We start from the raw sequence: 24416 nt of genomic DNA, 5'->3' as shown, positions 1-24416 counted from the left end.
ACTCAAAGTGATTTACATAGTTACAAATCAATCCCTTCCTGCCACTCATTCACACAGACACACACAAGAAATCTCTATATAAAATAATAATAATTATAATGGAATGATGTAATGACCTATGGCTAAGCAAAGAGAATCCAGGTGAGGAAATGCCATCTCAGGGAGCCGTCTGCACCAAGAGCAGACAACAGACCGTGGCCATAGGACATTGGCACAGAGCCCCAGTCCAGTGGTGTAAGAGGAGCCACATTATGGTGAATGACAACCATGGCCACGGCCCATCACAGCTCCCAGTGCAGAGGGCTCCCTCTGAAGAAACACTAAAAGACAATAAAGTTATTATAAATATACACAAAACATATACAGTGGAACCTCAATAAAACGGACCCTGATATAACGGATATTGGATAAAACGGACCGTTGGGACTGAACAATGTGTCCAAAAAGATTTCCATTTGTCACTTAAAATGCCATTGACAAAGTCTGTCAGTTCCAGAATTGGCCGCTGTTGTTTACTGGCACTGTGGCGCAATACAGGCAGAGAATCGGACTGACATATTTCCAGCTCACAGATATACAATATGACTACATCAAATTCCAAAAGACGCGCCTATGTGGCGCCCATGATGAATTTGGGGCATTGACGTGGCGGGCATGTGATGATGGTTCTATCTTTTGTCTATTGTGCGTAGAGCGAGAGAGAGAGAGAGAGAGAGAGAGAGAGAGAGAGAGAGAGAGAGAGAGAGAGAGAGGGAGAGAGGCATGGCTCTGGGGAATACAAAACACAAGTCTTTGGCATCTGGAACATGTTATTTTTGGTACAGTAACATTATTTTTTTTTTTTTGTCAAGCCGTTCACCTTTGGCAACAGTTTTGGAACTGGAAAGCACACTAATTCCTCGCAGCTCATGAAAGTGACGGGTCTACGATGAGAACTGTACGTCAACATAGTCACCATGACCAAGCGTGGTACATTTGGATAAAATGTGAAACTTTCAAACATTTTCAAGGTTTTTTTTTTTTTTTTTTTTTTTACCATAACCTACCATTAATGTTTTTGGAGTGTGCTAGGAAACTGGATTACCAAGAGAAAACCCATGCACGGGGAGAACATGCAAACTCCACGCAGGAGGGCCAGAGCCTGGATTTGAACCACACAAAACTTTGAGGCGGATGTGCTAATCGGTTGTTCACTGTGCAGCAAGGTCAAGTACAATAAATAATAATATAACGATGAAATTCTAATAAGAGGGTGGGCGGGGGGGGGGGGGGAATAAATGTAAGTTCAAAGGTAAATCAAATATTTCATAAAAGCTAAATTAAAAAGGTGATTTTATTTTTTTTCTTAAGAACATGAATGTTCTCTGCAGCCCTGAGGTGCTCGGACAGGCTGTTCCACAGCTGTGGACCGTGAAACTGGAACGATGCCTCACAGTGTATGTGTGTCTTGAGTTTGGGAATAACTAAAAGGGCCAGAGCCGGAGGATCTCAGGGTCCGCGAGGGTTTATAGGGGAAAAGCAATCCCGAGCGTTAAGAACGGCCAAATCATTAAGCCTGGATAAAATATTAATATATCTGATAGTGTCAATCTTTCCTCTGAAGTGGACTGGAAAATTGTCACAGAGAGAGTTAGTTGGGTTTAAAGGGAAGCTGTTAAAATCACAATGAAATCAATGATTAATAAACCTTGACAATTATTGTTCTGGGAAAATATGTATTTTTAGTATCTTTTACGGACTTATTATAAGATTTAAGTTGGTCGCAATATTCGATGATTGGTCTTAGTCTTATTCTTCCTCCAATTTCTCCCTGCCACCCTGCAGCTTCTTTTTATCTCCGTTTTTATCTCTCCATGGGGATTTAGTTTTCGTTGAAGGGCATCTCTACCAAATTTCAAGTTGTTCAGTGGAACTGGATTCAGGGGCTGAATTTTTCAAATCTTGGACAAGATCGTCTTTGAAGGACCCCTTGAAAATGAGCCTAAAATGCCTGTGTTAAATCCAAATTGCAGGCTTTCTCCGTCTTTTCAGGCACGTCTTCTTGACACTTTTTTGTTTGTTCGTCTGCTCACGATAGACGCGCCCGGCAAATTTCATGCAGCTTAGTGAAACTGGCTGCGGGGTCTTGTTTTTAGCAACAAACCCCGAGTTGATTAGCGAGGCGACGTTGACATTTTAAAGGAGACACTTGGGGCACGTGACTTGGCGCCTTAATGAAGACGGATGACTGTGAAAGCCGGAAGCCCTGCGCTCTTCTTCACCTGCCCCGCCTCGTCACGCTCAACCTCGGAACCTTCCTGCCAAAAGTGTCCGCAGAGATGCAGCTGAAGGTGGCCAGACCATCGATAGGTTTCCACCCGCGACAGGTCGGACCAGCCCCAAGCCACAGAGCTGCCTAATTAATATGGCAGCAGGGAGTGGGGCATAATGCTTGTCTTTGCACCTACGGTCGAGAAAGAGGCCCAAAAAATAAGCCTCACTAAAAATCTCTGTGCATTAAGGTTGGGTGATAAAGCCATTTTTATCGATTAATACGAGTTTGTCATCCCCTTGTGGAATTTGACTTATTTCTCCTCATAGCAGAATAAGTAAAAAAGCCAGCCGAACCGCAAGTAGGCAGGGGTCTACTGTACATTTAAAGTCACAAATACTACAGTGTAAAAGGCATTGTTGCAATTATGTACAAAGCTATGAAATTTTATGTTATATACATATAATATATTATATACAGGGTGATTGAAAAGTAACTCCATATTTTCAAATACTTATAACGTAGTCATATGTTGTAATATTTTCCGCAATTTCTTTGGGTATGTTCCGTGATTGAAGGAGCAAGTCTTTTCTACCAAACCAACGACTTTGGAAGAACCTGAAGGGCGAATATGAGAAGTTAATGTCTTCCATCCCACAAGAGTTCCTTGGGAAATCAGTCGATGCGGTTCCCAGGCGGCTTGAGAAACTGGTGGCTAATGCTGGCGCTCATATCGAATTTGAAATAAAACTCCATACAACACAAACAGCAGACAACTTTAACGAATATTTGGAATCCGTTGATCAGCATTAGCGTGGAGTCATCAACATAAAAAACGCAAGATTGACAAGAGTGATGGATTATTTCCCGCATTGTCCCGATTGTGGTGGCTCGCTAAAAGCTTTTTTATTTACAGACATTTTTTTGGACGTGCCTGCGAGGTCACGGCACGGACACTAAAAGCTTCATAAAACATTTAACACGGTTGAGTGCACGTCGGCGAGCAGACACGTCGTCGCGCTTACGAGGAGGACGAGGATGTGGATGAAGGAAGGCGCTTGCGGTTGATTCCCCGCTACCGATCCTTCGCGCGGAGCGACTGGAGACGTCTGAATGACGAGCGGAGGTCAAATATCAGCACGGTGCCACGCTACACCGCGCGGAAACATGAGCGCTTTTGTGCATCCGGCTTTAAATAGCCAACCAGACGAGAAGAGATTCACACAGGGCAGGACAATACGGCCCGAAAAATAAAATCTCCATTTTTTATTTTCTTTGAACAAAATGTTTTCCTATATTGAACAAAGATTTCCTTTTGATTATAGAAAGAGCGAAGAACACGTCATTGCTAAATTATTAGCATGACCTCACCCTACCGTGGTTCCCCGCTCAGCCGTGCATACCACCGCCTGCACTCTCCGTTCTAGCGGTTTTATTAACCTCTTCATTCCCAGACTCTGCACTCTTTTTGGTCGATCGACTTTTTCATTTTCTGCCCCAAACGACTGGAACACTCTGCAACAAATACTCAAACTCATCCTATTTATCATCGTTTAAGAAATTAGTGAGGGATATCGTACATGATTGTTGCACCTGTTTTTAGCCTATTGTGAAACTTTGATTATTATATAACTATATCACAGCGTACGGTTTGTTATCTATGTATGTCTACGTATTCAATCCATGAACTGCATCCTCTTTTCTCAAGATTGTGACACACACTTCCGACTACCTAGCGCAACACATACTCTGTTCAAGAGTCAGGTGTCTAAACTTGTCCCAATTCCAACGCGGTGGAATTTCTCTCTCTTGTAATCAACGTGGCAAGCCGAGATTCACCGCCGGCTCTGTATCTTCGACTCAAAAGCTGTGCTGAACTCAAATCCAAAGCGATGCACTGCCACCATCTATTAGTCATTACAGTGGTTTCAAAACCTGAATTTAACCAGACAAGCTGGGTGAAAACCTATTCAACACCTACCCATTGAAAAACCTACTTGATGAATATATTCATAGGTGTCAGTAAAGGTATGCTTGTAATTTTTTTTTTTTTTTTTTTTATGTTCAATGTGTGAGTGCCACAGTGGGTGAATTTGTGAAAAAGCAAACCGACAACAGTGAACACCCGCCTGCTGCTGGTTCACTTTCACAAATTGACAAAAAAAAAAAAAAAAAAAAAAAAAAGAAAAGAAAAACATTCACTGTGCATTTATTTATTTATTTATTTTTTTTTTTTATAAGGCATCAATGCAGCCTGGAAAGAAAGGGGGTCACCAGTAGACTTTACACCGATTTTATCGGCCTGATCGGTATCGGCCGATAATTATCATTTTATGCTTCAATGTCATAATTCGCCGATCCGATCAATGGCGTCATTGATCGGCTCCGCAGAAGACATTTACTCTGCGTCTCCATCGCGCACAGTATATTTGAATCCAAAAGCTAGTGTATTTTTAGCCTTGTCGCGTGTCTTTTGACGTAGTACTGTAAATATCCGACGGCCAATAAAGTTATTTAAAAAATAATAATGTCGGCGGTGTGGGACAGACAACACATCTGTCATTTAATTACAGTAGGCTAGCACCCCTTATTTCTGTCATGTTGTAATGTTGGTTTGACCTGACTGATTAGAATACATACGCTTGACTAGAGCAGTGATTTCCAAACTTTATGGAGCCAAGGAACATATTTTACAATTATTGAAAAATCTCACGGCACACCGACAAACAAAAATGTCACAAAAAGTGGATACATTAATTACAGTATGTACTTCCTGCCATCTAATAGAAGACCATTCATTTGTTCTGTCTGTCACTATGCCTCACTGGCATCAATAGAGGAACAAAGAGACATTATTTTTTGTAATTATAATTTTTGGAGCAATTAAGGACACAAGTATATACAGTAAATGAACAGGTCATTTAAATAGACACATTCCTCCATCATGCGATCAGATCGCTGATTGGTTATCGTTTTTTTTTTAAACTCGCCGATCGGCCCCAAAAGTCCTGATCGTGTCAAGCGAAGGTGTCAAACTCAAGGCCCGGGGGCCAGACCTGGCCCGCCACACCATTTTATGTGGCCCGTGAAAGCAAATCATGTGTTGTCAACTTCCATGATTCTTGCTAAAATCTGTTCCAAAATTGTTGTATAATATTCATATGTAAGAAATAGTAATGAACTATTGTAAGCATGTTTTGCCTCCAAACCCCTTTTATAGTTACTTGAACAATAGTTGAACAGAACAATATCTTTGACTTCTAATTTCAAAACTAGTTATCCATCAATTTGTTGTCTATGTGTAATAATATGATGAGGCGATTAAACATTGATATGGTTTTACAATTATAATGGCCCTCTAAGGAAAATCGTATCTACAATGTGGCCTGCGCTAAAAATGAGTTTGACACCCTTGGTGTAAAGCCTCGTCACCAGGGGCTCGGGCTCATTGTGAGCCCCACCAAATCATCTTGCCAGGAAAAAGCGACGGCGGCTTTTTGCGCATCAAAAAAAATAAATAAATAAATAATAATAATTTTGCTGCTTCTTTACGACGTGGCGCTCGCTGGCTCGCCTGATGCATCCCCCACTTAACCCTTCTCCCCCGCCCCCCGCCCCCTCTCTCGCTCTCTCTTTCGCTGATTTTCCCGCTTTATCTTTGCGCCGCAGCCGCCGCTTCAGGTAAGCGCAGTTTGACCTTGAGAAAGGAAACTGCGGCGGCTAATCGACGGGCCCGCAGCTCTGGAATTCGTGTGGAAACGTGCGTGTGCGTGTGAGTGAGAGATATAGACTGCTATTGACTTCATAATGGTGTCCGCTTCACAGAAAAGCCCTTCGTGCGAGTACGCACACGCACGCAAACCGGTAGAAATTGACACTTGTGTTGCCACACAGCCAACCCCCTGATACTTCCTGGATTTTTAAGCAATTCTTATTTATTTTTATTTTTTTTGTTTATGTTTTTTCACAGAGAGAATTACGTGGCCTCCATATTGTAAGTCTCTGCTCTTTTTTTTAACACAATAACAAGTGAAAATAGTTATAAGGGTTCTAATCGGTTAGATACATTGTGGTCAGCCTGTTTTGTTTCAAATGGAGCGCTGTAATGCTTTGTCGCAGAAGGAACTGGTCAGCCACGAAAGTAAGTTAAGTGGGCCCTCAGCAGATTAATTTCCACCTATTAAACTGCTTAGCCAGCTCGTTGTTTTATTCATTTAATCGCTCATGGAAGATGATGTAACCACAGTCATTTGTTTTTGTGAGGTATTGAAGGCTTTTTTTCCTGATCGCGGGGGGGAATTCAGCATGAGCGTAGACTTTGATGTGGACCGGCCGGCGCTGGCGACGCGTTTGCACCGTTTTAATCAATGGCACCAGATTTTTTATTTTTTTTTGCATCTTAAATTAGCAATTGGGATGGTATGTCGATGTTGGTAGGTAACAGTATATAATAGCAATATAAGGAATAAAATAAAAATGAATGATGCTGTGTTTGGTAACTCGAGCAAGTAAAAGTAGTCATGAAAAGTTGTCATTTTGGAGATGTGAGGATTCTGCCCGACGGGGGTCGATATGCCTGTGAGTATTGTTGTGTGCTCTGTACGTATTGCTTCTCCGTGTTTGTTAAAGGAGCAGTTGTTAGAAGGTTTAGAATAACACCAACATCATTATTTGTTTACCCTGTGTATGTAAATAAGCATTAACTGTGTAAGCAGAATGTCATCCGCTTGAAGGCTTTCCCGCTGAGGATGATGAAGAGGGATGCGGTCGGGGTGGGGGGTGTTTGGGTCAGTACCAGCTTCTTGTTATTTCCAGAGAAGATCAGAGCACGGCGGCTTTGAAAGAAAAGAGGCATTCGATACCGCGGGCCGCAGACAAAGGGCGTGGGGGTGGGGCAATGCGCCCCCACCCGAGAGGCTTTAAGGAGATGGCGTCAGATCGATGCAGGCCATTCCCAGCCTGACGGGATGAGAGGAACGAGGCCCGCTTGGGAATTTTCAACTCAATCTGGACGCTAAGCGCACACATTTGTTGACTTACTGCTCGCCTGCCAGGTGGAAATGGTCGAGGGGCATCTCAAGGACACCCCACAAACGCGTTGAACAACTCAAACCTGATGTGAAGCGAAATCCGGTAGCAAATCGGACAAAATCTCTGAAGATACATTTGTCCCTACAAGACCCCTAAGAAAAAGAGCCTAAAAATGGCTGATTTTAACCAAAATGGCAGACTTTTTCGAGAATGGTTTCTTGAGACTTTTTGGTGGGTCATCTCATGATTCACACGTCTGCCAAATTTCATGCAGCGAAGTCAAACTGGCTCCAGGGGAATGAATTTTCCAAATCTCTCTTGGACAAGTTCGTGTTTGAAGTAAAAAAAAAAATTTAAATTAAAAAAAACAAATAATACCTCAGCGTGAGATTAATCATAGTGACTGTGTGGATTCATTTGACCCCTGACCTCCTCAAGCATTTCAGCAGCTCATCCCATCATAGTTAGTGTTCACCTCTGACTCAACTGTTACGTTTTGATGATGAAACAAAAAGCAGTTGACTTCATTTCGCGCTGCACTACACACTTGAAATAAAAACAATCCTCCGACCGGAGCACATACTGTACGGGCAGCAATGGACTGGTCGCCAGTCAAAAGTCAGGGCACATGCGGACAGACCTTGAACTGGTCGAGCCCAGGCTTGAACCCCTAACCTGAGAAGTGCGAGGCAGAGGCGCTACCCACCCTCGGACCGTGTTAACCCTAATAAAGATGCTAATTGTGATCGTATGAAAGATGTCTTCGTTTGCTGACGTGTTTTTTTTTTTTTCTTTTTTCTGGAGAGCGAACATTGCCTGCAGTCAAGCGACGGCTAATCCTCCTCACTCCCGGCAAACGTTCATTAATTCTCCCGAGCTGCAACCGACTCGTCTTCCGTCCTCACTGCCGCCAAGAAATAAAATCTACGGATTGAACAAAGGAGAGTGACCAGTAGGAGGCGCTACTTGGACTTCTAAGCTTTGAGGTTCTGGATCAAAAGCGCAAGGATGTTCAAAAGTGTCCACATGAAAAACATTCACGTCATTAATTCGTGGAGTGACGAAATGATGGCATGAAGGGGGGTGAAGGAAGAAAATGAAGGCATGGAAAGGAGGAAGGAAAGGAAGGAGTGGGACAGCGAGGAAATGAAATCAAGTGATGGAAGAATGGAGAAGTGAAGAAATGTAATGCGAATATGGAAAGAATGGATGAGTGGATGAGCGAGTTCGGGGCTAAAGATGTGGAATCGTGAGGCAAAGGACAACATGAAGGAGCGAAGGATCAAGTGAAAGAGTGATGAAAGCAACATGGAGGGATGAAATGACAGCATGAGAGCGATGAACGACGGAAGGCAGTGGCGGAGCAAATGAGTGAGGGAAGAAATGTGAAAGTAAAGCATGAAGGAAATGGCACAGTGAAGGAATAAAGCATCAACTCATGAATGAATGAACTAAATGGTGAAGGACTGAAGAAATTATGGAGTGAAGGAACGCGCAAAAGAGTGGATTGATGAAGGGAACAGAAGGGAAATGGCAAGTGAAGGAGAAGAAATGAAATGAGGTCGTCAAAGGAGGACGGATAGATGAAGTGTGATTACATGAAGTGATGAAAGGATGAATAATGGGTGAAGAAACTAACTATTGAAATGACAATGGAAAGAAGGGAGTGAAGTAAAGGATAAAATAATGAGTGAAGGAACAAATTAAAATATGAAATGAGCAAATGAAATGATGAATGGAGGAAACAATGAAAAGTGAAGAAATGAAGCAATGAAAGGATGACACGAAGAGGAAAGTGAAGAAATGAAATGAAAGAATGAAGGAATGAATAAATGAAATGATAATACGGGAAACTGAACAAGTGAGGGAATTTGGCAATGAAAGGATGAGGTAACGAATGAAGGAGTGAATACATTAAGTAATGAAAGGTTGGCGATATTAAGGAAAGAAGGAAGGCATGAATACATGGACTGGATTAAAGGACGAAGTGAAGAAATGCAAGGATGAAAGAATGAACGGAGTTAAGAAATGACACAGTGAAAGGAAAGTATGAAGGAGTGAACAACAGAAATGCTGAATGGACAATGAGAGCGTGAATGTCCAAATGAAATGGAGGGGGGGGGGGGGGGGAAATGAAGGACAGAAGGTGTCAAGGTGTGTGAATGAATGAATGAGTGAAGAAAGTAAGGGAAGGGTCAGGTGTGCGCACCTGGTTGCTGGAGAGCGGCGCATCGTGGGCCAGCAGCAGCCTGACCAGCAGGTGCAGGCCGGAAGTGAAGAGTCCGGCCAGGATGGCCCAGGCCAGCGGCAGGGGCAGCATGCCGTAGGTGGCGAACAGCGCGAAGAGCACGTAGCCCACGCCGTCCCCCAGCAGGCCGTAGCCCAGCCCCGCCGCCAGGATCTGCGTGGCCATGGCCGCCCAGGTGACGGCGCCGCTGTAGCGCAGGTATCCGTGCGACGTGGCGTCCTTGCGCACCGCCACCAGCGCGCAGATGACCACCTCGACGCCGGCGAAGAAGCCCAGCAGCGCGCCTTTGACCGGGTCCATGGGCGCCGAGGCCATGCCCAGGTGCAGCACGAGCAGCGTCAGCTTGGTCACCACGTCGAGGATGTTCATCACCACCACCGACTTCCGCCGCTGGCCCAGGAAGTAGCGCTGGTACAGGCGCTCCAGGTCGCGCGACTTAAAGGCGTTGCGCAGCGTGGGGAAGATCACGCCGCGGTACGTGTAGCCCCAGTTCAGGAAGAAGTCCGAGTTGGTGGGCGCGCAGTCGATCTGCAGGAAGCCCAGGTCGCTGCTGGTGGCCCGCTCGGGGAACACCTTGGTGCCGCCGTTGTTGTGCTGCCGCTCGCCGCCGACCGACGTCCGGCCGGCGGACTGCTTGCGCGCGTCCGGCCGCTCGGGCTCGCCCCCTCCCCCGCCGCCCTGCTCGTGGATGAAGCGCTGCTCGGTGATGTGGCGGACGGCGTTCTGCCACAGAAGCCGCTTGCCTCCGGTTCCTCCGGTTCTTCCGCCGCTGCTGCCGCTCGGCGTCCGGTTGATGGTGTACAGCTCCTCGCTGCAGGCGCTCGAACAGCGCACCTCGGATAGTTCCATGCCGCGCGCGGGTGGGCCAGTTACCTCTGGTGTGCGCGTGGAACCGGGGGCGCGGAGCTGAGATGATGATGATGCTGCTGCTGCTGCTGCTGCTGCTGGTGGCAGGCGCGGCGCGAGGCGGCTGCGGCGGCGCGGCGGGGGGAGCTCATCATCATCCTCATCCTCATCCTCATCCTCATTCTCATCATCATCGTCGTCGTCACGCGAGGAGACGGCTCATAAATCCGCGCAAGAGCGAGAAACGTGGATTAGGCGCGCGGATTAGCTCCGACCGCCGGAGCATCCGCGAGGTGCCCTAAAAACGCGCATCTGAAAACATCCAGAATATTCTTCTTCCCGCGCCTGCACGTGAGGGATTTGTTGGCGTCTTGACGAGCTCCCCTCTTGCGCCGACTGATGCTCGACGGCGAGTGCGCGCACAAAGCCTCTTCTTCTTCCTCCTCCTCCTCTTCCTCGGTCCACGCGGCGGACGCAACACCTGGTTGAGGGAGGGGGTGGGGTGGGGGGGGGGTGGGGGGGTAATACAGCACAATCCCCCTCTGAAATGGAAAAAAGAAAAAAAAACAACTCCTCCGCCTGGTGAGTTTAGTGTGTGACGTCATGGCTGTATTTACACGCCCTGGTTCCGGTTTGATTTAGATAGCAAAAAAAAAAAACCAACAATTTGCAGTATGACCTTGAGGACCAGTTTGCCATTTGGTAATCACTGTATAGGGATTTTATTATTATTATTTTTTTTTTACAGCGGAAAACTGATTCTGAAATTAGGAAGGACGAATGATTCCAAACGCAGCGTTCTGAATCGTTCCCTTATTCCCAATTTCCCAATCACCACGTAGTGTTCCCTCGCTATATCGCGGTTTAACTATCATGAATTAAGTGCATTGCGGATTTTTTTTTCATATCCGTATCGCGCAAAATTCCTCTGGACTCCACCCTTGCTATCTCTTCTCCCTGTAGCCTCACTCTTCCCCACTACCCCTTTCATTCATGCACATATACTGTCTTACTTGGGCTAATCTTCATTCCTCTTCTTTCCAGTGCATGCCTCCATTTTTCTAACTGTTCCTCCACCTGCTCCCTGCTTTCACTGCAGATCACAATGTCATCTGCAAACATCATGGTCCACGGGGATTCCAGTCTAACCTCATCTGTCAGCCTATCCATCACCACTGCAAACAGGAAGGGGCTCAGGACTGATCCCTGATGCAGTCCCACCTCCGCCTTAAATTCGTCTGTCAAAATCCTCTGCGAAGAACGAATAATAATAATACTGCAGCCTACTGAGAATCTGTGACCTCCTCCATAGTCCGCATGTCTGTGTTATACTGCCCCCGGGTGGCCAAGGTGCACACACCAGAAGTAGCAGCAGTAGCATCTCCACTGAACTGAAGCAAAAAAGGGTCAAAAACTGATTAGTTTCTTTACATGCTATTTAATTACAGTATGCTTTCATATTATAGTACAATATGATGGTCCTATTGTTCTTATTAAAAACACATTAGTAAATCAAGTTTTGAAGTTAGACCATACGTAACACAATTACATAAACCACATTGTAGCGCAATGTCGTTAGATACAGTACATCGCTTAAGAAAAACACGTAACGACTTAAACTAACATTTTAACAAACACCAATGACAAAATCAAACTTTGCTGTTGACATGGAATTAAAGCACAATGACAAGATCGTATTTGTACAATAATTAAAAACATATATGAACAATGTGGCCAATTTAGTGTTGTGTGAAAAGATTAAATATAAATGAAGGAGAATGTGCGTTGATGCGCTCATGACAAACATGTCAAATAATATTAAATGACATTTCAACATGTCCCCTCCTTGAGCCGTCACCTTATCGTGGTGGAGGGGTTCGTGTGTCCCAATGATCACTAGGAGCTAAGTTGTCTGGGGTTTTATGACCCTGGCAAGGTAATGCATGGCAAACAGATCCTAGGTGAGGGACCAGACAAAGCACGGCTCAGAAGACTCCTATGATGTATAAAAACATTGGAAAATGTTTTCCTTTGCCCAGACGTGGGTCACCGGGACCCCCTCTGGAGCCAGGCCTGGAGGTGGGGCTCGAAGGCGAACGCCTGGTGGCTGGGCCTGCACCCATGGGGCCTGGCCGGCCACAGCCCGAAAGGGTAACGTGGGTCCACCTTCCCATGGGCTCACCACCTGTGGGAGGTGCCATAGGGGTCAGGTGCAGTGTGAGCTGGGCAGTGGCCAAAAGCAGGGCCCTTGGCGATCCGATCCCCGGCTACAGAAGCTGGCTCTAGAAACATGGAATGTCACCTCTCTGGGAGGGAAGGAACCCCAGCTGGCGTGGGAGGTCGAGAAGTTCCGACTAGATATGGTCGGGCTCGCCTCCACACAGAGCTTGGGCTCTGGTACCAGTCTTCTTGTCTGTCAACTGATCACCATCTGGTGGTGTGTTGGCTCCAATGGTGGGGGAAGATGCTGGTGTGACCTGGCAAGTGTATTGTGAGGGTCTGCTGGGAACGTCTGGCAGAATCCCCTGTCAGAAGGACTTTCAACCCCACCTCGGGCAGAACTTCACCCACGTCCCGGGGGACTCGGAGGACATTGAGTCAGAGTGGACCATGTTCTCCACCTACATTGCTGAGGCGGCAGACCGGAGTTGTGGCCGGAAGGTGGTCGGTGCCTGTCGTGGCAGCAACCCCTGAACCCGACACCAGCGGTGAGGGATGCTGTCAAGCTGAAGAAGGAGTCCTATCGGCCCTTTTTAGCCTGTGGGACTCCTGAGGCAGCTAATGGGTACCAGCTGGCCAAGCGGAATGCAGCTTTAGTTGTCGCTGAGGCAAAAACTCGGGCATGGGAGGAGTTTGATGAGGCCGTGGAGAAAGATTTCTGGACGGCTTCGAGATCTCTGAGGTGGGCTCTCCTATCTCTGGGGTTGAGGTCATCAAGGTGGTTAAAAAGCTCCTCGCTGGCAAGGCCCCGGGGGGTGGATGAAATTCGCCCGGAGTTCCTAAAGACTCTGGATGTTGTGGGGCTGTCTTGGTTGACACGCCTCTGCGACATCGTATGGACATCGGGGAAAGTGCCTTTGGATTGGCAGATTGGGGCGGTGGTCCGGACGGTGTATTCCAACGACATTCCTCAGCCTCCCTGGTAAGGTCTATTCGGGGGTGCTGGAGAAGTCGAATCTCGGATTCAGGAGGAGCAGTGTGGACCAGCTCTACACCCTCGGCAGGGTCCTCGAGGGTGCATGGGAGTTCGCTCAACCAATCCACATCTGTTTTGCGGACTTGAGGAAGGCGTTCAACCGTATCCCTCGGGGAGTCCTGTGGAGGTTGCTTCGGGAGTATGGGGTACCAAACGCACTGATACGGGCTGTTCGGTCCCTGTATGACCGGTGTTGGAGTTTGGTCCGCATTGCCGGCAGTAAGTCGGATTCGTTTCCGGTGAGGGTTGGACTCTGCCAAGGCTCCCCTTTGTCACCGATTCTGTTCATAAATTTTATGGACAGAATTTCAAGGCGTAGCTAAGGCGTGGAGAGGGTCCGGTTTGGTGGCCTCAGTATTGCATCTCTGCTTTTTGCAGATCATGTGGTTCCGTTGGCTTCATCAAGCCATCATCTCCGACTCTCACTGAAGCAGTTCACAGCCGAGTGTGAAGCGGTTGGGATGAAAATCAGCACCTCCAAATCTGAGACCATGGTCCTCAGTCAGAAAAGGGTGGAGTGCCCTCTCCAAGTCAGGGAGTGGAGAAGTGGAGAAGTTCAATTATCTCAGGGTCTTGTTCACAAGTAAGGGACGAGTGGAACGGGAGATCGACAGGCGGATCGGTGCAGCCTCTGCAGTGATGCGGACTTTGTATCGGTTCGTTGTAGTGAAGAAGGAGGTAAGCCGAAAGGTGATGCTCTCAATTTACCGGTCGATCTACGTTACTACCCTCACCTATGGTCAAGAGCTACTGGTCGTGACCGAAAGAACTATGGCACTATCTAGTGCAGGCATCTTCAAATGGCAGACCGTGGTCCATGTCTGGACCGATTCAGGATCTCTTGCGACCCACTGTCAATTGCAGAGAAATAAAGATAAAGCATATGCGCCATCACGTTTTTTTTTTTTTGTTTTGTTTTTACCTCCCATAGGCCGCTCAGACTGTGTACTAGCATCGATATGAAGACTAGATAAGCAAGTGTGCTGAAGCAGCCCGGCTAACCGACGTGCCTACGTCGCGGCCATGTTGGGGAGGTCGACGTTCCCATCACAGGCAATGCATGTACATTGAAATTAAGTAGCAACTTGCTCATTTCTCACCCGATTTTCAAGAAGTTTTTTTTAATCAACGCAAATGTGTGTGCTATCAATAAATATAATTTGAAAAACCCTAGTGAGGATAAGTGGTGCAGAAAATGGATGGCTGTTTTTTTTTTTTTTTACATGTGAAGGGTTACTTCCAGTTCTCTTGTTCAAATTGTATGCCGTTGTACGCAGCACAATGTACAGGCATCCTTGGTTTTCTTGCCGTCCACACACATGGAATGCGCAGATGCTCCTAGCTTAGCGTCGCTGTCGGCACGCGGCTTAAAAGTGATGCTGCTTGTTTCAAAGTTTGGAAAACTAACTCAGAAAGCAGTTTTTAATACTGAATACCAGTACTTTCCTATTCTTCCAGAACCCGGCTCAAAACTGTTGTGTCTCATACAGTATGTTGCTCATTTGCTCCGTGGCTATAAAGTCTCAAGCAGGGTTGTCAGATAGGGGGAGGAAAATTTGACAACTGTCAAGGGTCCCTGCACCTTTGACCCCTCCGAATTTTAATTGAAGATCCCTGATGCGAGGAGGGGGTCTCCATCGTCTCTGACTGCGAGGTGGGGGTCTCCATCGTCTCTGATTGCGAGGTGGGGGTCTCCATCGTCATCATCAGCCCACTGAGCAGCAAATTCCTGCGCCGCTTGTTTTTCTTTGTATCGCGGAGATGGAAGCAAAGCCAAATCGGGCCAAGGCCTGTCAGCGCCGCCTGGGATGAGATGAGCAGCGATGATTCTCTCATAAACCTTGAGGAGCCGCGAGAGAAGTAGCCCCCCCCCCCCCCATCCTTCCCCCTCACTTTGACTCACGCATGCCCAGCGGCGTCGAGGAGGAAAGTTGCCTCATTGCTATTCTGTCTATTTTTACCCTCCCGCCTTTCCTCTGCGCCTCTTTGTGCTGCCGAGCCCCACCACCCCCCCTGCAAGGGAGACTTAAACAAATCCTCCCTCTCCCCCAAAAAGCTCGGGAGCGCCACGTTGATTGCGCATGTCTCGATCTTTGTCTTCCAAGTAGGCCATCGGCCGCCCTCGCCTGCCTGCCGACGCGTGCCAGGTGAGCGACACGTCTAATGCTGCACTTCCTCGCCCGTCACAAACTTCAGCGCGACAAATGAAAGGCCTAACCTGCTAAATTGGCCGTTGGCCACTTTTCTTCCTGCCATTCTTTCCTCCTTCTGTCCTTTTTTACATATGTCCTTCCTTCCCTACCACCTTCCTTTAGCCTTACTACCTTCATTCCATTTCTTTCTTCCTGCCTTCCTCCTTTCCGTCACACCCGTTTTTTTAATCATGCATCCCTACAGCCTTCGTTCCTTTCCTTCACTTAAACTCTCTTCGCACCCCGCCCCGCTGGGATCACGCTCAATCCTTATGAGGACAAGCGTAGGAAAATGGAGGAGTGGATGTAATTGTTTAAATGATAATAAAGAACTAAGTTAACCCCTGTCGACAGTCAAAGGACTGATCGCCAGGGAATGTCATGGTAAAAACCTCCACAGTGCTGCCTTACATAAAAAATAAAAATAAAAAAAACGCAAATAACTACCATAGAAGAGTTTATCAAGGTTCGTTGTGGGTGATAGCGTAGCACAATGTGAGCATTTGAGCATGAAATGTAGTGGATTCACTTCCTGTCCATCAGCAGCAGCTTCCCGCCGTGAAGGTCATTTGTTCCGCCAAAACTTGTCAAAGCGCGGCAGCTGAGCGGAGCGCACGTGCGACACCTTGGTGATTTACCACCGCTTTGTTTGTTCCCGATGTCCTGATGTGCACCTAGCGCACCATCAATAACACCCCCCACCCACCCGCCAAACACACACGTTTAGCGCACACACACGGCATAAAGCAGCAGTAGTCTGGAGCGCCGCACTGTGCTTCATGTTTTGCGCAAGATCACGAGCAAAACAACATTGTTGTCTGGTTTGTTTCGACCTGCAAAAAAAAAAAAAAATACGTGGACATTTATTTACACGCATCACATGACAACTCACGCAGAAACACACACAATTGATCTAGTATAGAATTGTGTTAATAAAAAGTTAGATTATTGTAACGATTATGGTCTCCTCTGATAAGTACAATTTATCCCAAATGTTACTTGAGTAAATGTAGTGGAGTAAATCTAGAGCATACCCATTATGTCACACTACGATGTCACGTTATTTACCTTCCTTCCTACATACGTCACGATTTCCACATCAAGATTTACACTTACAGACGTTAACTTTATTTTTTAATTTTTTTTTTTTTTTTTTTACTTGTTCCTCTGCCGCTAGCTGTTACCATGGCGACCTTCTGCACACCTTATCTACCTGCAGGAGCTCATCAGCGGGTTTGCTTTTTGAGCTTTAAGTAGCCGCCCGCCGCGCACGGAGTGAGCGCGGTCAGTGTTCAGTGTGTGTCGCTTCCAGTACACCCACGCTGTCTGCGGGTCATGTGACCTCAAAACATCTTTACAGCTGCCCTCCCACACTAACATCACGTCACACGCATGCACCTTTAACGCACACAGACACACATGCACACACACTGGTAATCTCTGTCAAACACAGAAATGCACATACTTGCTCTTTCACATGCACACACACACACACACACACACTTTCAGTGTCTCACACACACATGCTCTCACACATGCACCGACACACCCTCCCACCTACACACACATTAAAAAGACACGCGCACGCTCTCACATGCAATCGCACAAACACTCACACATGCAAGCTCTCTCTCACACACGCACATGCTCACGTGCACTGCATAACACACGCACATGCTCTCTCTCTCACACGCGCACACACACACATGCACTCAAACAAATGCTCTCTCCGACACACACACTGACACACACTCTCCCACATGCATACACGCACTGGAACACGTGCACTCTCTCACACACACACACACAATCTCACTCAGATACACACTCTCACAATTACACTCACACACACACACATTCTCTCTCCCTCGAACACACGCACTGACACGCAGACTCATACACACACATGCGCAGTTACACGCTCACTAAAATGCACACATTATCCCTTACATACACACACAATAGCACACACACACACACACACACACACTAACGCCCACACTCTCTCAATCACACACGGACAACCTGTGGCAGGGTTTACGCTTTCTCATATCAAGAGTAATCCTGCTCATGTGTTCACATATCAAATAATGTGTAAGTATCACCTTACTTACAGTACAGTGCGGCTTTTGATACGGTACATCAGAATATACTCCTGAACAGGTTGGAAACGTGGGTAGGACTAAATGGAACAGTCCTTAAATGGTTCAGGTCCTACCTGGAGGAAAGGAGTAACCATTGGAAGTGTTCAATCTCATCGAATGGCAATGACCTATGGGGTCCCTCAAGGGTCAGTTCTTAGAGCCCTCGTGTTCAGCCCGTAGATGCTACCCTTGGGTCAAATTCTTCAGAACTTTAATGTTGACTATCATAGCTATGCAGATGACACACAGTTATATCTAGCATTGTCTCCAGACGACTACAGTTCAATTGAGATGTTGTGTCACTGTCTAAAACAGATAAATAACCGGATGAGCCAAATTTTTCTTCAATTAAACCACAACAAAATTGAGATAATTGTTTTGGGCAATAAAGAAAAGAGGATTGCTGTTAGTAAATACCTGGAGTCACTCTCTTTAAAACCCAAAGACCAAGTCCGAAACCTTGGTGTTCTGATAGATTCCGACCTGACTTTCAACAGTCATATCAAATCAATTACTACAATTCTACCATCTGAAGAACATATCCAGAGTGAAGTGTGTCAAGCAGACCAGGGGCCTCATGTACAAAGACTTGCGTGGATTTCCTCCTAAAACATGGCGCACGCTCAAATCCAGAAAACGTCGTACGCACAAAAATATTCACGTGTATGAAACTCTGCGTACTCATGAAGCAAAGCACCTTTCCTTCGTACATTCCAATCAACGTGGGAATGAGCGCACATGTTGAAGTAGCCGACTCCTCCCTGTCCACGCCCACATTTTAATATGCAAAGCACATTTAAATGAACCCTGCACCTGAGATGCCGATCTCGGCATGATCAGGAAAAAAAGGAAAGTGAGCAAGGTAATGAAGAAAAATGATTTTTTTTCTGAATGTGAAGTTGCTCAATGAAGTGGAGGCACGCAAGAAAATCCTCTTTGGCACGCTTGTCCTACGGCGTTAACAACACGCGAAAGAGGGGCGGATGGGACAACGCGTGTGCGGCTGTCAATGCTGTGGAGACAGAATAGCGCGCACACGCCGAACTAAAAAAAGACGTGGTCAGACATTAAGGTGGATGTGAAGCGGGGGACAGCTGCCCAATGCCAAAAAGTGCATTAAACAGCTGCAGCTCATTCAGAATGTTTATATTTAAATGTTTATAAGCTGTTTTTTCTCTCTTTGTTTTTAAATCCTTTTAATTTTTTTTTAATTGTCTTTTATTTCCACAGCCAATAATCCAAAAGTGATTAACCCAAAAAGACAAAACTCTCTTCCAGGGACAATGGCTCCAACACTATTTTCATCCTCTGACCTGTAGTTTTTCATTTTTTTGTATTCTCTTCTGTATCGCAAGCTACTGGAGGCTGGAATTTCCCTCAGCATTCATCAATCCATTTGATCAATTCTTCAAAATTCAGAAAAATGGATTTAGCTCTGTGGGGCAATTAAGACCCATTCATTCATCCATGATTCAACATAAACACTTTTATCATGCTGCCATTTTTCTATTCTGTTGCCGAATCAATAAGCGTTGTTTGCTCATGCACATTTTAAATGCTTGCTTGTTTTGATTCCCCTTGCTGTAAACACTGATGACGATGCCTAATGGCGATGTGCGTGCTCTGAGGCCGCCTGCTGTCATCTTGACGAATGAAGTCGCTGAGAGTTTACCCTCCCTGTCACCTGTCACGGCCAACGCAACAAGGCCGCCCCAAAACTGTCACGTCAACCGCCACAAGCCACCGTAAACCGTCCCCTCCATCATCCGTCGACCCCACGGACACCCACACATTTTACTTCCTGTTGCCAAGGTGTTGCGAAAGCCTACTATCTATAATAGTTATAGATAGATAAATAGATAGATAGATAGATAGATAGATAGATAGATAGATAGATAGATAGATAGATAGATAGATAGATAGATAGATAGATTCTTTCCAATTAAATGCATGCACGACGTCACCTGCGTTGGCTGCAAGCTCACTTTTGAATGTAAACAAACAAGCGCAGTTTATAGTTTCCAGTATATATTTCTTTGCCTTCTCTATTACCAAGTTTTCTTCATTTTACAATACAGTGCACTTTTTTTTTAACACACACACAAAAACACACTTTTTGTGGGGGCTGGAACAGTATTTCAATGGCAAAAATGGAAATTGACACAAATCACTGAACACATTAAACCCGTAAGTCAAGTTACCACTGTACACTTTTATTTAGTGTGGCAGTGTAGACACACATACTCCCTCCCCAGTGTAGACACACATACTCCCTCACCACCCACCCACGAAGTTGGTTTATCTCCAAGAACACTGCAGCTCTGCTTACCATTTGACTTTGACATGATGAGTGGTCAAAATGTTCTTTCGCTTTGGAGCTTCGTCCACCCTAGATGTGAAATCATTTGCCGGGTGCTTATTATGTAAATTAGTTACATTGGGACATTAAAGTGGGACAGAAATTCCAAAGGACTCGCTCACAGCGACATTTTCAGACATAGTCAGACAACTAAAGAAGAAGTCACTTTTATATCATACAGAATGTCCCCTTTAAGTGTAAATCATTGTCCATGTGATTGTCTACTCGAGTTTGTGTAGCTGCATTCATGACAAACAGCAACACAATGAATTTGTTTTCATTTTGGGGGACAGGAAGTGCAGGCAGTGACAAAAAGGTGGTGGCGGCGGCGGCGTCGTCCTCTGACCACACGTCAAGTCCAAAGTGACGCAAATGGACCATTAAGCCTTCACGATTCCAACGAGACTCGGAAAGGTGCACTTATGCCGCATTCATGTACTGTACCATTTAAAACGGCACTGGCCTTATACAGCCATTTTGTCGGGATGAATGTTTAGCAGTTAGCACAAGAAGGAAAAGATGAGTCAGGTTTTTTTGGGTGGAGGAGGTATTAACGACACTTGTGAGTATTGCTGTATCCTCTGTTTGTATGTGTTGCTGCTCCGTCTGTGTTAAAGTAGCAGTTGTTTAATGGTTTAGAATTCCCGTAACATCTGAGCTAATTTCAGTTATCCTGTTGATGGTGTTTCACATTATATGTTAGCATCAAGCAGCAGACTTTGATGGACGAAACGATATGGTTTGGGTGAGCATTTTGGTGTTTAAACCTACAAAGTTGAATACTCGTTTGTTTTATGTCTCTGTTTTACAGTGCTTAGTTGGCAGATATCCTTGGCAGTGACAAGTGCGAGGCAGCATGGCGAGTGCGAGGCAGCACGCCGCCCGTCGCCAAAGCGGCGGGCGTAATTAACGTCGTTGGCTGGTGGAGCTGCAGAAGTGTCACAGCAGCTGAGAGGAACACTGAGTCAAAGCCAACGACAATAACGCACAGAACCCGCCCAAGAGGTGAATCCAGGACGGTGCCACCCTGCCAAGCTGAGATTTTGATACGATTCATCATTGCCTCAGGTGAACCTCAGTCGCAAACGACAAAATGTCACCACAAACAACAATCAAATTATTTCTACTTGTCTATATGAGCCATGACATTGGCTGGCGACCAGCACTTTTTTATAGACAAACAATGGACTGGTTGTCAGCCAATGTCAGAGCACATTTTTTATGTTTTTTTTTTTTTTTTTCGGGGGGGGGGGGGGGGGTAATGTGAGTGTGATGTTGATGAGATTTGACGCTTCACTTCCAAGCTTCATCCAAGTGAAATCAACGTTTGCTAAAGCCCTTTTAATCATCAATTAGGAAATTAAAATGTGAAAAACCATCTTCATCACTTAATTTCCTGCATTGAGATTAGACAGGAAGGTTAAATTTCACCTGGAAACGATGCACCTTCACATATTTTCACTTTCACTTGAACAAAGCCAAACTCAACCACAAACTCCCTAAATACAAGCAGCACATCGACTGTCCTACCAGGGAAAATAACATTTTAGACCACTGCTATACTACGCAAAATAACTCATACCGTACTATACCTCGCGCCAGTTCTGGGCTCGTCTGATCACTGCTTAATTCACTTAATACCAACATACAGGCAAGAACTTAAATGTGCAAAGCCTACGGTGAAAACAGTGAAAAAGTGGACCAACGAAGCAAAGAAAGAACTTCAAAGCTGTTTAGACTGCACAGACTGGAGTGTTTTTGAAAATTCAACTAGCAGCCTGGATGAATATACGGACACTGTCACATCCTATATCAGTTTCTGTGAAGAGGCGTGTGTACCAACAAAGTCATTTCGCACGTTCAATAACAACAAGCCGTGGTTCACTGCCAAACTTAAGCAACTTCGCCAGGCTCAAGAGGATGCGTATCGAAGTGGGGATAGGGCCCTGTATAATCGCGCTAGAAACCAGCTGACTAAAGAAATTAACATTACAAAGAGAAACTATGCAGTACAGTTAGAAAAACGGTTTACTGCTAACGACTCTAAATCAGTCTTGCATGCATTACCAATCGCTAACCAGTTACAAGCGACCAACCCCCCAAGCTGAGAACAATAAAAGACTAGCCGACGACCTGAACACCTTCTACTGCAGATTTGAAAAGGACACTTTGACGAGAGCATGCAAAATCCTCTTGGACCCTCCACATCCTGGTCACCACCTCTTCCCTCAGGTAGGCGCTACCAAACAATACAAACTAATACGAGCTTCTTCCCTATTGCCATTAACTTCTTAAGCAGTTAACTTACAATTCATTATATATACACATTACTCGTGCACTCACTGTAGTAGTCTTGCTACGCTGCACTATTTGCATATCTGTTGTTGACCAATACTGCCCGAGTAGCACCTGCAACATTTGCACAATCAACATTGTCCCAGATTATCGTACTACTAGTCCTTTTAAACTGCATACATTTCTTGAAATCTCAGCGCCTTTTGCACAATGGTCATTGGACCAGGACAATTGTTCTATTCGTCATTTCAAACTGCTCTAATTGCTAGAGGACTCTGCATCTTTTTGCGCACTTGTCAAAAAAAAACAAAAACTAATTGTACTGACCACACCAGATTATTAGCAACCTTTTATTGCTCAGTGACTGTTTTTTCAATGTCTTTATGTCTCAAAAATATCAATTGACTGTCTGTTGTCGTACTAGAGCGGAGACAAATTCCTTGTGTTTTGTAAAGATGATTCTGATTCTGATTCAAACAACAAGGACATTTCAATTAATGTAGTTGCAGTATGTATTATTAGCCATATGATTATGTGAAACACAGTCCAACAACTTTTCCCTTTATCGAAAAAGTCGTTGCTTTTGTTTTGCACCCTAGACCCTGGCCACCATCGCTGGTTTCCTTGCAGTGGAAGGACGATATCAGTTGGTGGCGCTAATGCATTCAATCCACCATTCAACTGGTTTGCCAGCCGCCAATAGACCTCACAGACGAAGATGATTAAGGAGGAGACAATACATGAGGGACAGTTGTGTTTTGTCCACCCGTAAAAGTCAGTGAATTCCGGACGACGACTATGCAGGGGTCCACTTTAGTGATACAAATAGGCCTGGAAAAGCATTTCAAATGAAGAATGCAACAGTCTGGTGAAGTCAATAGGTCGCAGGCTTGATGCAGTTATTGCAAGTAAGGGTTATTTCACCAAATATGAAATGTTATTAATTTTAGGTTAATTTAATCATGTCTGTTCCAATACTTTTGCTCACTTTAAAAGTGGGTGGCTTCAAACTAAAGGTCCTCTGTCCTTAAAGTTACAACTTTTGGGGCAATTATATGATATATTTTGGAAATATATATATATTTTTTAATATTAAACTTTATTTAAAAAAAAAAAAGAATTCTCTAATATTGTACTAATAATGGATTAATTATACGTTTTGAGGAAAGGTACACTTTTTTTGGAATTATTTGACATATTTTGTCAACATGAGGGTTTTTTATTTTAAACTTTTTTCCAAATATTTAAAAAATTTATATTTTCTGTGTATTTACATAATTAATATAACAACTTTCTTTTCATGAATTTTATGTCATATTTCAGAAATATGAGCTTTTTGAAAAATATTGAACTTTCTTTTCCAAAATATGCATCTTTTTAGTCGGTGATGGTGTAGTGGTACACTTGCCTGCCTTTGGCCCGGGCACCGTGGGTTCAGTTCCCACTCAGTGACGGTGTGAATGTGAGTGCTAACGGTTGTCCGTGTCTATATGCGCCCTGCGACCAGGCTGCAGTCCGCTTTTCGCCCGAAGTCAGCTGGGATAGGCTGCAGCGCCCTGCGACCCTGAACAGGATAAGCGGTGTGGAGAATGGATGGATGGATGGATATACAACTTTTTCAGAACTATACCGCATTTTTTAAAATACATATACTTGGAAGATACACAAATATCTTTGGGAAACATATGACTTTTTTTCGGAAATATAAAACTTGCATTCTCTATTTTTTGGGGGAAATATATAACGGTCTTGCGTGTGTCGATGCAGGACCGTATTAAAGTGTTTTGGCATCATAGTTTGGGGTTTATTTAGGTTTCTGACGATTAATATATTATTATAAACATTTTCAGATGT

General features: G+C 45.2%; 1 protein-coding gene across 2 annotated transcripts in view; it reads right to left on the bottom strand.

The window, feature by feature from the left end:
- adcy8 (adenylate cyclase 8 (brain)) overlaps positions 1-10774 on the bottom strand; it is a 68586-nt gene extending 57812 nt beyond the window's left edge. For both annotated transcript variants that reach the window (XM_061693498.1, XM_061693499.1), the window contains exon 1: positions 9492-10774. In XM_061693498.1, the coding sequence (XP_061549482.1) occupies positions 9492-10379 (888 nt within the window). In that variant the 5' untranslated portion in view covers positions 10380-10774. The remainder of the gene's footprint in view (positions 1-9491) is intronic.
- Between the last annotated feature and the right edge of the window lie 13642 nt (positions 10775-24416).

The sequence above is a fragment of the Phycodurus eques genome, chromosome 13 (genome assembly GCF_024500275.1).
Source record: "Phycodurus eques isolate BA_2022a chromosome 13, UOR_Pequ_1.1, whole genome shotgun sequence".
Lineage (NCBI taxonomy): Eukaryota > Metazoa > Chordata > Actinopteri > Syngnathiformes > Syngnathidae > Phycodurus > Phycodurus eques.
The sequence above is the reverse complement of the archived record's forward strand: the minus strand, read 5'-3'. Positions and strand labels throughout refer to the sequence as shown.